At 41.5% G+C, this 13,764-nt stretch overlaps 1 protein-coding gene across 1 annotated transcript in view; it reads right to left on the reverse strand.

Moving 5' to 3' along the window:
- Window positions 1-13,764, reverse strand: part of ryr2a (ryanodine receptor 2a (cardiac)) — a 237,273-nt gene that overhangs the window by 82,695 nt on the left and 140,814 nt on the right. Inside the window, exons 40-49 of the mRNA XM_042507822.1 lie at window positions 12,896-13,096; window positions 10,959-11,064; window positions 10,638-10,781; window positions 9,831-9,958; window positions 8,504-8,649; window positions 4,253-4,367; window positions 3,382-3,514; window positions 1,474-1,577; window positions 971-1,106; window positions 636-822 (exon numbers count right to left, since the gene is read on the reverse strand). Of these exons, the coding sequence (XP_042363756.1) occupies window positions 636-822; window positions 971-1,106; window positions 1,474-1,577; window positions 3,382-3,514; window positions 4,253-4,367; window positions 8,504-8,649; window positions 9,831-9,958; window positions 10,638-10,781; window positions 10,959-11,064; window positions 12,896-13,096 (1,400 nt within the window). The remainder of the gene's footprint in view (window positions 1-635; window positions 823-970; window positions 1,107-1,473; window positions 1,578-3,381; window positions 3,515-4,252; window positions 4,368-8,503; window positions 8,650-9,830; window positions 9,959-10,637; window positions 10,782-10,958; window positions 11,065-12,895; window positions 13,097-13,764) is intronic.

Genomic DNA, 13,764 nt, shown 5'->3' on the forward strand with positions numbered 1-13,764 from the left:
CATGTGTTGGACTAGCCGTCTGTAGTGACATGCCAAGGTGGATCAGAAATGCGTTTGAGTTTTGAGCTGAAACTGCGTCATTTGGTTTTGTTTTGTTTTGTTTTAAACCTCTTTTAAATGTCCGGGTCTGTTTAAGAAAGAGACCTCTACAGATAATTCTACCTCCTGAATGTCTGGATCAGAAAAAAGGTAAACACACATTAACTTATGCGAGAAAAAGCGTGACTATGTTGTGAGTGAGCAGCCCATCACTGAGATGCTAAACTGCATCGCAGATTCACCAATTTGTAACGTCAAACTGCTTTGTTCAGTGTTTAGAGCTGTTTTAATCACCTGGTTTGTTTGTTTTGCAGAGGAAGAGACCTCTAGGGATAATTCAGCTCTTGATGAAAAACCTGCTGAATAATGGAAACTGAAGGAATTCTAGCCAGGAGAAGTTTTAACTGGTTGCAATCTATGATTCAGCACTAGATGCTGCTAAATACCCCTACATTTTAAGCACTTCACCTTTAAGTAAAGATTTGTGCATTTGCACCATTTGTGAATGAGGCCCACTGTAACTGTAAATACAGGATGTTTTTTTCTAAAATCTCATTAGCTAATACTAATGAATGAGATGTGATGATTTGTCTTACAGTGTCTTGCTGCTCTCGGATGTAGGAGAGGGACCATCTCTGGAGAGATCCTGAGAGATCTTAATAGCCTCCTCCATCGCTGCCAACAACCCATCCCCTCCTTCACCCCGCAGGGCCGGACCAAAACATTCTGGTCGGCGAATCAGAAGCCTCACCACAACATTTGCATTCTCCTCCACACTTTCACCTGAGCACAGAACGGGAGAAGTGTTCATGACAACATACTGGACGCCAAACAAATGCATTCACTGACAAAGAGGGAAAACAGTTTCTCTTGGAAAATAGCAGATCTGACTCTGAGAAAAGGGACTTGTGAACTGAAACTAAATTTTCACCGTTACAGAAGACAGCAAAGCGCAGGAAGTCGAGGTAGCGTTCCCCCTCCACAGGGTTCCAGCCGATATCAGGGTATCCTTTACGCACCAACATGGCACAGCTCTGCAGCCCACAGCCGGCCAGGTACTGCACCACCTACAGAGGCACAGAGAGCTTTCACACCACAGGACTGTTGGGTGCATCATTTTAGATAGGTGTAGGACTGTATGGGTATTTATTGATTGTATTTTTTTATTTGCTGAAGGAAAAGTTGGTGACAAACACATCATCGACTTTTGGTCTGAGTGGGTGAGGGGTGGAACAATGCTACAGTAAATCCTCTGCAGCCCTCAGTCCTCTGAAATAAACTCTGTATGCTGCATTCTTCCAAGGAAGAAAGCTCTGAGTGTGTGTGTGTGTGTGTGTGTGCGCGCGTGCGTGCGTGCGTGCGTGCGTGTGTGTGTGTATGTGCGTGTGCGTGTGCGTGTGTGTGTGTGTGTGTGTGTGTGTTAATGTTTGTCACCTTCTCCAGGTCTGGCTCTCTTAAAGCCAGGGCCAATTCATTATTATCCATAACTGATGCTGCAGCCACATCCAGAGGAGTAGATCCTCGCATGGACGGAGACGCTGAGGAGACAAGAGGAGGAGAGGAGAAGAGGATGAGAGGGAAGGGGAAGAAAACATACTTTATAAATACACCTAAGAGGATTGGGAGCAATAAAAGCAATAAAGCAACAAAGATGCATGTGTTCCTGGATGCAGCACTGTTGGATACACAGCCAGTTGTCTGTGAGCAATAAGGGATGAAGCTGTAAAAACAAATTAGGTTTCACAAAGAACCCCAAAGCTTGTCTAAACACAGCACACAGCTTCTTCTTGTGTGCACACAAACATGATGGTAGAAAACAGCATCACTGCTGAAAGCTCTGCAGGCGGATCTTCCTTCTCAAACATACGGTGAATATGATTATTCCTCGCCTGTGTCACATAGCGTCTGTGTTCATTTTCTTGTACTGAGTACCTGTCATGTCTTCATGGATGCTGCTTTAACGTCAGCCTCAGGCTGAGCACATCTGTTCGGTCAAACTGTTGTTTTTCCTGCCAAGCTTACTGCACAGCTTAACACATTGTGGGTTACCAGCACCAATTGTATTAGAATGCTAGCAGTCTGGATCTTCTTTTCTCTTTATTGATGTTTCTGAACATTTAAAATGGAGAAAGCAGTACTTTTCACTGAACATATCACTGGTATGATGCTGCATGTCAAATATAAGTGAATCAAATTATTATTATTTTATGAAATATAATACTTTGTTGTATTATATTTTTTTTCCAAAAAGGAATGGAAAAAAATCACAGTTTCAGATTAAGAGATCACTTTATTTTGTCTACATTTTTGTAAGAAATATAGTTCATTTCATATTTTACATTCACAATTTCGATTTTCAATTTAATTTCATCTCAAGTTCCACTCAGTTTTTTTGTTTTGTTTTTTTAATCCACAGCTGCATCACGTGGTCTTCATCGGTGGACAGTTGGTCATCATGGCGATGGCTTGGTTTTGGAACTTTGTGGAAGTGACAACAGGGGGTTTTGGATTTGAGTCCAATTGTATGTTTGTGCCAAATTTGAGGAACCTCTCTTCGAAGGCCATCCTCAGATATTATGTCACAAAGTCAGCCCATCACTGACCCAAGTGAATGTTTGTGTCAAATTTAAAGAAATTCCCTGTTCTTGAGATATCACTTTCAACAAGAATGCAACAAATGCACGGTCATTATGGCCTTGACCTTTGATCACCAACATCTAGTCAGTTCATCCTTGAGTCTACTCAAGAGCTTTGTGTCAAATCTGAAGAAATTTCCTCACAGCGTTCTTGAGATATTGCCTTAGCAAGAATGTGCCAGATGAATGGACGGAGGGACAACACGAAAACATAATGCTTCTGGCATCTGCCAACATGGGCGCCAAGGCATAAAAGTACTGTAAATGACGTACACTGCATCGCATCTTATAGATTTGAAGATGACTTTTGTGTGACTCTACAGCTATCAGCAATGACACAAAAATAATGATGCTTCATAGGTGTCCATAATCTCAATCCACTACTACGTCTCTGTTATTATTCAGTAATGAATGAGTGTATAAGGGAATGATTTCAGACAGTCCATGAGACCATAACTTATGCCTAGAGTCAAAAATGTACTTTCACATCAAATATATGGTCAGTGTCTCAGTGCTGCCTAACAGTCACACAGTGCTCCTGCTCACATGGGAAGTGAACTCCTATAAATGCAGCCAATCATCCACCTTATACAGTAAACTTAACTACGCCATTTTAAAGAGAGGGGCCGGGGCTTTTCAGGGAGGAGTAAAAACAACACACAGAAGCAGCAGGTAAAGTGCAAATCACACGTACTCTCATACTCACCAAGGCCAACACTGCTGTTCTCCAGCAGGTAGCTGAGATGGTCAAACATGGCTTTCTGGTTCTGACGGCTGATTCGACAGAAGTAACAGAGAAAACGACAGCAGTTGGCCACCATTTTAGGAAAGGTGATTTCCTGTGAAAACACAGACTCCATGTTAGACAACACCATGTGGCAATATTATATTTTCATTACAAACAATTTTTACTGTATGCATTTATTTACATCTTTGCACTCACATAAAAATTTACAAGTTTCAAAAAAATCCAGTCATACAGAATTAGATAAGGCTGATACTGAATGCCAAGAACAAGAGATAAACAGTGTTTCAACACATTTTCATGGACAAAATTCCAAATCTTTCCATGACTTTTCAAGGACCCATAATAACTTTTTTTCTTTCCCTACTTGCCTGGTGTTTTCAAACATATCAGACACAAACTATTTTCAAATTTAAGTTCAGCTAACTGAAATACAGGGAGAGATGGAGCAAGAGGAGAAAGTGGAAAAACACACATCAGCGAAATGTTGCATATCGTATTAAAGCTATGTTATGTCGTCAGCAGCAGAAAATGAAATTTCCACTGAAGATACATATTTTATTACACACATCAAAATCCCATGACTTTTAAAACTTTCAGTGATTTTACTAAATGTATGACTTTTCCAGTTGTGGAAAATGCAATTGTGAAATTCCATGACTTTTCCAGGTTTTTCATGACTGTGGGAACCCTGGATAAACCACATCTACCCATAAAAGAGCCACATTTTTATGATTCAGCTAAGCTGGTTCTGGTCCTGGTTTCTGTCGACATCATGATCCAGGTTCAGTGCTTATATTTTCTGGCTCTGCAGCCTATAAATAAATCATACCTTGGAGTCTCCTCCACTGAGTACGTTGACCATGACCTCCATGACAGTCTCATGCATCCCCAGAGCTCTCATCAGGTTCGGATGTTGGTAGAACACTTTGTTGTTCATGATATCACTGCAGACGAAGGCAGAGGTTAAGGAGAGAGTTAAAATTTTAGGAGTTTGTCCATCATCAGGGCTCTTAACAGGTTTACAGTGTACGCTCTGATTGGCCATGGTATATACAGAACACTATACATTCCTGGTGCTATTTTCCTAACCCACCAATTTTTGTTTTCCTTATCTTTTTTTTTCCAGTGCAGGAGTAATGTTACAAAACTAGCTGGTGTTTTACATCTTTCATCATGTACTATATGTATGGACATCAAGGATTTCTCCTCAATAAAAATGTACAACAAAAAAAACATTGATTACAAAATTCCTTACATCTATGGTTGATTCCCAGCAGTGGAGTATCCATCATCAAGTTTTTTAAGGGTATTTCAGATCTAATTGTACCACGACAGTTTTGAAAGATGCCAGACAACTTCAAAACATGAACCATAAGCTCTGTTCTTTCACACCTGTAATTCATCTTATTTGGTATACACCAAGAAAAAACAGGATTCATAGTTTCCATGTACTTCTTTAATAATCAACACCTCAAACTAAAGTGGTATGGTTGACCTGTCAACTGAGCTGTGTTGTTGGGGGCAATAGCTTCTTGTAGAGTGTCCTTAAGCAAAGCAGTCCCAACAGAGGGGCCAGATTAAGAACACTTTACAGACCCTGTATTAATCTGTAAAAAGAGGCTGAAGAATTTCACCCAGAAGTGAACAACCGATGCCCCCTCCTGGAGCCAGATGTGAAAAGGAAGCTAGCTGGGGAGCATCTTGTGGCTGACTTCTGGCATCATAGGTTGGTTCTACTGGAACATTAACTCCCAGGTGGGGAAGAAACTAGAGCTAATGGAGGAGGAGGAGCAGTGCCAAGTAGATATACAGCAGCTGGGGTCACCTCTACACATGTCACTGGATCTGGAGAGATGCTGGACTCTCACTTTCTCCAGAGTACCCAGAGTAAGAGGCCCCTGGCAAGTGTGGTAATACTCATCTTCTCCACTGTGTTAGAGATCTTGAGAAAGGGGGTGGCCAGTATTTGATTGTGCATGAGGAAGTCTGTGTCTGTTTGTGCTTGAGCACCAAACAGCAGCTTAGAGTACCTGGCTTTCTTGGAGTCTCCTGGTGGCATCGTGAAAAGGATACCTTCTGGGAACTCAACAGCTCTGCTTATGTGGGCAACTAAGAAGAAAGCTGAAGTGGCTGAAAGGAAGGCCCTGGTCTAAGTTTGATTGATGCTTTGTCATTGGACTTGTGTGCTAGTCATGGTTTGGCCATGACAAAAACTATGTCACAAGCTGATTCATGAGTTGACCTGGTACCAAAACGCTGTAAGCCAAAGATCAATGATTGACTTTGTGGTCGTATTATCAGATCTGCGGCTGTATGCCTTGGGAGATTTGGGTGAGGAGAGGGGCAACTAATCATTACCTGGGGGTAAGTTGGGTCAGATGATCAGGAGGCTGCCAGATAGACCTGGTAATCCCAAATGTATAGTGGGGATGTACTGGGAAAGTCTGGCTGATGACCCTGTTTGGGAGGTCTTCAACTACCACCTCCAGATAGTGTTGGAGACCTGCAATCTGGACCATATTCAAAACCTCCATAGTGGAGGCTGCTGCTCTGAGTTGGACTCGGACAATTGTTGGTGCCTAATGTGGCAGCATCGTAAGAACCCAATGGTGGACACCAGTGTTGAAGGAGGCCATCAAGTTGAAAAAGAATGCTTTTCAGGCTTGGTTGGCCCAGGGACTCCTGATGCAGCAGATGGGTACTGGGGGGCCAGAAAAGCCCTGGCTTTGATGGTCGCCAAAGCAAAAACTCTGGTGTGGGAGGAGTTTGGGGAGGATATGGTAAAGCACTTTGAGAAGTTCTGGCAACCCATTCGAAAGGGTGGAAGCATGGATTTGCCTAAGCTGTCTTCAGCTGAAAAGAAGAACTGCAGATTTGGACTGGAGATATGGGGAGATTGTTGGTGGAAAGAGAACTTGGTGAACTCCTGAACCCGACCAACGCATCCTTTGTGAGAAGAAAAAGTTTGAATACTGGGGGAAAACTTCACCTTTCTCTCTGGCAGAGGTCTCTAAGCAGTCAAAAAATGTATATGCATGGGTGCATATAAGATTCACCTTGAGATGCCAAAGACAAGACAATGTTGGGCTGTCTTGGCTGACATGCCCTCTTAGTGTCATGTGGAGAGTGGAGCCAGTGCTTATAGAGTTTTTTAAAGGGGGCCAAAGGGTTTGCTCCAGTTATCAGAGTACTGCTCAGTCTTCCAAGAATTTCAGGCCACCTGAAAGGAGGTTCTGACCAATTATCAGACCTACATCCAGTAGGAGCCACGCGGATTCCACCCTGACTGCTGGGGGGGTTCATGAGAGTTTGCCCATCACATCTACATGTGCTTTCTGGACTTGAAGTCCTACTGTGTCTCCCATGGAGTCCTGTGGGGGGATGGGGTACCATGGCAATTGTCACTGTCGAGCTGAGTCTCAGTACATGGGACTACACTTCCCAGAGTGCAACAGCGAGAGGCAAGAGGGTGCTTGATTGCACTCTGATTTAGAGCACCTGGGAAGGACTGGGGGAGCTCAACAGTCACACACACAGAGGAGAAAGGAGCAAGAGGAGACAAAGGAGAGGAGACCCAAGTCCACCTTTGGATTCAGGCCAAAGACGCCAATGGTCTGTAGAATGTTTATTTGCTTCTTGTCGTCTGAAATGTGCAGCATTTATTTGATTTTCTGTCCAATAAGCTATTAAGATATTTAATTTTGAGCTTAAATAGAGTAAAAATATAGCATATATATTCTGTTAAATGTTAAAACACTACTCTTTTTCTTGATTATTCTTTATTCAATTTAAAAGGCTTAAATGATTAACTAATTGAAAATGGGTAATGTGTCAACTTTTTGGTTCTGTGCTGGATGGTAATTTTGTTTTCTGTCTTTAAAGGTTTACAACCTATGAAACAAGACGACCAACCAACTAAAAATAAAATAAAAGTTTGAGTTGGAACCTTGAATCGAGTTGTCCTCGTGTCAATTTGGTGGGAAAAAGAGGTGGACTTGACAGTCACTGTATGGGCCATGTAAATCTTATATATCCAAAATGAGAGCTGTCTCTGTGTACTTGGCACAAAGTCAAACATATTCTTGGTGGGTGATGGCTTCTGTCAGGGTTGTCTCTTATCATGATTGTCATGGAGAGCTTGGGAGCCTTAGAATTGCATCTCTGCTTTTTGTAGACAATGTGGTTTTATCGGCAACATCCCACCATGACCTCCCTTCCACGGTAAGTAGCTCAGAAATCCGGAGCATCGCTACTCCTTGGGGTTGAAGGGTGGCAATTGAGGTGTTTTGGAGACCCTGTATAGACCCAGAACATGCTGGAGGGATAATATATCCCATACAGCCTAGGAAGGCCTGAGGATCCTCCAGGAGGAGCTGGAAAAAGTTACAGGAGAGATTGACGTCTGAAATACGTTGCTTGGCCTGTTGCCACTGCGACCCAGTCTCAGAAAAACGGGAAAAAATGGAAGTTTTGGGTTTTTTTTTGCAGTTCTTTCATTTTGTATTAACACTGATTTATAACAAAGCCGAACATACAAGCTGACAGATAAGAGACTGATGAGACTTGAGGTGACTGTCATCCTGCATCATCAGGCCTCATGGACTCACATCAAGTCAGATGACTGACAGCAGGTCCTGCAGCCCTTTATTGAACTTCCTGTGTTTATTGACCTTCTCTGGTGCCACAAGAGCTCACAAAAAAATTATTTTATGAGAATTATTGATCCAACTGGACTATTGATCATGTGCTAAAACACATATGTACCCATGGGTACAATGATCTTTGCCTGGCACAATTTTCAGGTTCATGCTTAAATCATTTCTGCTTTGCTTAAAACTGAAATTAGACTAGACCGCAATTAACTACTTTGGAGAGAATTACATACCATGCTGCCACATACAGTATATAATCATTTCTTTTGTTATTTATATGTCAATCATTTTCAGATAGATCAGTATCAGCATGTGTACAGGTGACCTAACAAATAGAAATTCACTTGAATGTTACTTTAACTACACAGAGAGGACCAAAGTTTATCACAATCAGTGTTCAGGAGCTTGACAGATGAGTGTGTTCTCACCCCAACCCTCTGATCATCAGTTTCTCCTCCTCTCTTCCCATGCGGACACTCAGCAGAGATCGGATCTGACCCAGAGCAGCCAGCAAGTTGATGGTGTCCTCGATCGATACTGAGTTTATAGTGTAGGTCTTAGGAAGGGCCCGCACCTGGACAAATAGAAACAGATTCATATATTTTCAAACTTATAGCTGCGGTCCACACATTTCTCCACTGTCAGAGACTTGATATTACTTGTGAAAAGCTGTACAGACTGCAGATTGGGCCGAAATACTCTGTTATCAGTTACCATACTATCGGGACTTATTTTGAGCCGGATCCTGTCGAAACATATTCTGGCACATCCCATGTTGGATCCGGAACCTATTTAAATGGATCGGACACCTCCTTTGTCAGTATGAAAATATGTAAATACATTTTTGTCTAATACTTAATGTTACTTGTCTTGTTTGACTTTATTCCCCACTAAAGTCAAAAATCCCTTGTTTGCCTCTTTTAGATGCATTTTAAATCAGTGAGTAAAAGAGAGAGAGAGAGAGAGAGAAAGAGAGAGAGAGACAAAGACAGAGAGAGAGAGAGAGAGACAGAGAGACAGCACTTTAGGTCACGCAGTGCTGAGTTTGGAATTTTGTACTCCTCACGTGAGCTGATGTGATTTGAAACTGTGGGATGAATTAAGATAGCCTGCCCTCAGCAGCAAGGAGGGCAAAAAGACAATGAAGTTTGTTAAATTTCCTCAAACCAGCCAACCAGTCCGATACTAAGCAGGCCAAAGTCATTTCGGCGGATCAACAGTGTGGAGACAGCAGGGAGATTGCAAAAGGAGATAAAACTGTGTGAGACACGGTGAGTGAAGGAACAAGCAAGGGAGAGGAGGCCGAGGACTCTCTGGATGTTTTATGCGCTGTTTTGGACCAAAAAAAAGCATGAAAAAAGCATGAAAGTAGGAAGAAATTGTTTTTACTTAAGGTAGACAGACAGACAAATGTCATTTAACCTGCAGGACCTTCTTGGTTCTAAATAAAAAATTCGACCCTAATTACTAATTTTCCCCCATTGTAGAAACCTGGCTGAAGGTACAAGACAGAGTTATGAGAGAAAGTATGCATTACACTACGCTGTTAACAGCTGTTTCTTTGTGTCTCATCCTGCCAATTTCGAGTTAACAGAATACTCTGATTAATAAACTGATATATATATTGCTCTGTATGTGAAGACGGTGTTACTTAGGTTTGTTGTAGCAGCGAGCACTCATGCAGTCCAATATGTTGTTTTTCTTTTATGTGTTCAGCCTTTTTATTAAGAGGAATGCACACAGACACAAACCCACCTGTCCTCCAATGCCATCATACTGGCGGTGCAGCAGGACAAACATGGCTCTGACCAGCTCTGGATCCTCAATAACAGACTCCTGAGCCCAGCGGACCATCGTATCTGAGATCAACTGCTGTAACGTACCTGCACAGAGAGGGAGAGGGAGTTTTTGCGTGCTGGGAGATTTTGGGCCCATAATCAGAAATCTTAAACACACACACACACACACACACACACACACAAAACCCTAAGACAAATAAAATAATATTATAACATAAAAAAATTTCACTTGCCGCACCGCCAGTATGATGGCATTGGAGGACAGGTGGGTTTGTGTCTGTGTGCATTCCTCTTAATAAAAAGGCTGAACACATAAAAGAAAAACAACATATTGGACTGCATGAGTGCTCGCTGCTACACTGACAATATGACAAAACAATATTTATATATTTATATATATATATATATATATATATATAATATATATATATATATATATATATATTTTTTTTTTTTTTTTTTTTTTTTGTTCCTAATTTCTTTGCCTTGACCTCCCTAATAAGAAGACCCACTAAAGTGCTGCTGGAGTCTCTTTTGTTTATAACTTCCTCTAGTGTACAATATACTGATTATTTTTATTTTACCATTTTTCATCGTGGATCTGAATGTACTCATCACATTTCATGGAAATCTGCCCAGAAAATAATCAGAGATTGTCTGTCAAGATTTATATGTAACAAACTGAAAAGTGTTCACGTGTCTCTTTTTTTGCTGCTTTTTTTCCTGTCTTTATGTGTGTTAACTGGTACAGAGGAGGACTTACTGGGTTTTCTGTCTTTTTTCTCCTTTGGCAGGTTGGCCATCTTCTTCTTCAGGTAAGCCACTTTCTCCACCAATGACATGAGTCGTCCTCGGATGGTGAAGTCACTGTCACCGTCTATCCCTCTCTCCTCATCCAACTCTATACCTGGCCAAATTGAGAGATCAGTACACCGTGCACACTGTATGTTTGCAGTTAATGGAGATACAGTCAACAGATATTACTTCCCATATTCTCATTATTCATCCCAACTAATGTCTCTGGATGTTAGAGTTCATTTCAATGTTTGGTTGTCTGTGTTAGTAAATCAGAATGGTAGTTTACCACAGTGTCTCATCAGGTCTTCGTGGAAGTCCAGCAGCTGTTCTCTGATGTATTCAGGACAGGGACACTCCTGCTTCTCATCCTTGAAGTTCAGCAGCATGTTGATCTGCAGAAACACATGCAGGTGTGACTGTAGGCGGGTTTCCATTAACCCTAAAATTGCACAAATTGAAATTGAAAATATAAAATATGCCTAATGGAAACATGTCAATTAAAAAAAAAGAACATCCATTTATCGCAAAAAACTTTTTAAGCTCACATGAGGTGGTATTCCAGGCAATTGGAAAAAGCCATATTTGGCAACACTGTGACAGAAACACTTTTTTGGCATTTCTAGGTCACATGATGCTATGGCTATGTGCTTGTCAGTAGGAACTGTCTCCCTCATGATGCAGCAGGAGCTACAAGATGTTATTGCATAACATAACTCTTTAAAAGTTGATCATCTGAAAGTTTTGAATCCACTATTCCTCCGTGAAATCGTGAACTATTACCTCCCAGAAATCCCTCATATGTGGCCGCTTCCATGTAAAAGGGGTTTGTCTTTCCATTATCGCACACATAACAAGCCTATGTGGCTTTGGATCGGAAATAATGACGGCTAGTGTGGTGGCTGCAATAGCACTAAAGCTGCTAATATTTGGACATCCATCACCATGGTTAATGGAATGTTATCACTAGAGGAGAAGTATCATAACATCACTCAGTGGAAATGCAGTTTTGTGAAAATCTGTAATGTAAACCCACCTTTCATTGACTGCTCCCACACCAACCCCTGGGTTAACATCTCCGAAATCCAACATACAGCAATTAAAATGCTTGGATGTTTGGAGTGTGTTCCCACAAGTGTATTGATACTTTAGGTCTAAAATACATTCAAGTAATCACTGGCTACAGTTACATGCACAACAATATTCCACTATTCTGAAAAGATGACAACATTCTGAATGTAATGTGGCAGCATATTCCATTCAAATATTTAGCAAATTTAGCATTTTTTGATTAAGGCATGTGGGATATGCAGACACTATTCAGGCTTTAGGAGCATTATATGGCCATGTATTGTGCCACCTTGGTGTATGCATCTCAAGTGGGGTTTTTACTGCACTTTACGACACAGCCTCTCGTCTCTTTACGATCGGCTCTGTGCGTTGTTATGGATGCATACACTAAACAACTCGCCAACAGTTTGCAAGACTGGTGAAAAAAGTACATGCAGGAAAGTCCACATTTCTGATAGGAAGAAGAAAAACACTTGCTTTTAAAGATTATGAAGGACATGGATGTCAAATGCACAAATATCACAGCGCCAACATTTAAACAAGGTGGTTAAAGGAATAAAAAATGGAGGCTGTGCTCAAAACACAGTCCAACAAATCCTTTTCTATATTTTTACGTGATAAACGAAAAGTTGGGGCACATTAATTGGAGTATACAGAGCTGCAGGTAAATGGGAATGTTAGCAGAATATTTATTTTCATTAGCCATGTAAACAGCTTTGTAGAAATACTGTCTTTTACGGAATAAGGGCAAAAATTTGACTATTTTGTGCAAGTAAACATAATGTCTCCACTGACAGAAGAGCTAAAGCAGCACAGGTTGGAAAAACGTCTCTCTTACTTGAGTTTCATTCACTGCAAGTGAGTCTGTTCAATGCTAAATAAGAAAGAAAGTGAACCAGCTAGTGTCCACTGTTAAGAGACTTCACCTGAATATGAGTATTTAGGTACTATTGAATATGTTCCTGATGTTAAATTCCTTTATTCAAAGTGTCTCCAAACATTGATTTTGCTCGATTGTCGTCTGTTCTTCTCAACTACCAACCTGTTATTCTGCACTGTGCTATTATTCTGCAGTCTTCTCCAGTCTGTTGCACAAGCTCATCCTCTATACTGTTCTGTCCTGCAGCCCAGACTCTTCCTCAGTGGTGTTCCTACCTGCTCCTGTGGAGGAGATCTGAACTCTTTGGTCTTCTTGGCAGTGAGGGCTGCGGACATGTTGAGTGCCAGCATCACCTCGTTGTAGCGGAAGCGCTGGTTGTCTTGAAGACAGGCCACAAAGTCATCAGAGAAGGCCACCACCGCCTCGATACGATGTCGCACCTGACAGTCACACAGGTACTGCAGCACATGGCACATCTACACACACACACACACACACACACACACACACACACACACACACACAGATCAGACTCAGATGCAACCTTGAAAGAGAATGTTGACATGTTACTGGCTTCAGAGACTTTTACAGCTTTGACAGATAGAACCTGCACCTCAGTGATATCTAACTTGCTTGCAATGGGGCCACTTTTGCAAAATGACAGGAGGTCAGGGGCCAGCCACAGCCGCCCCATACATGTTTCTAGGGTTTTAGGAATTTTCAAGGACTTTAAGACATTTCTAATATTTTTCGATTGTTTTGATTTCATGACATTTCTAGGATTTCAAGACGTTTCCAGGATTTTAGGAGGTTCCTTGGATTTCAGGATGTTTCTAGGATTTCAGGACGTTTCTAGTGTTTTAGGACATGTCTAGGATTTTAGGACATGAGTTGCTTATGTGTACGGGGCCAGATTTGGCCCGCAGGCCACAAGCTGAGTATCCCTGCTGTTCATCTTGCTGATATTTCGTCATACATCCTCCAACATACTTATTTCAAGTGAGGATGAAAAAGCGATTCCATGCGCAGTATCACTTTTCACAAGAGTCTGATAGAAGCTCGGCAACAGGTGAGTTGTTTTGTTAGGACTTACAGTGATGTATACCACTGTGTCCATTTCATATTTGAATATTCCTCAGATAGC

This window comes from Plectropomus leopardus, chromosome 19 (assembly GCF_008729295.1).
Source record: "Plectropomus leopardus isolate mb chromosome 19, YSFRI_Pleo_2.0, whole genome shotgun sequence".
Taxonomy (NCBI): Eukaryota; Metazoa; Chordata; class Actinopteri; order Perciformes; family Serranidae; genus Plectropomus; species Plectropomus leopardus.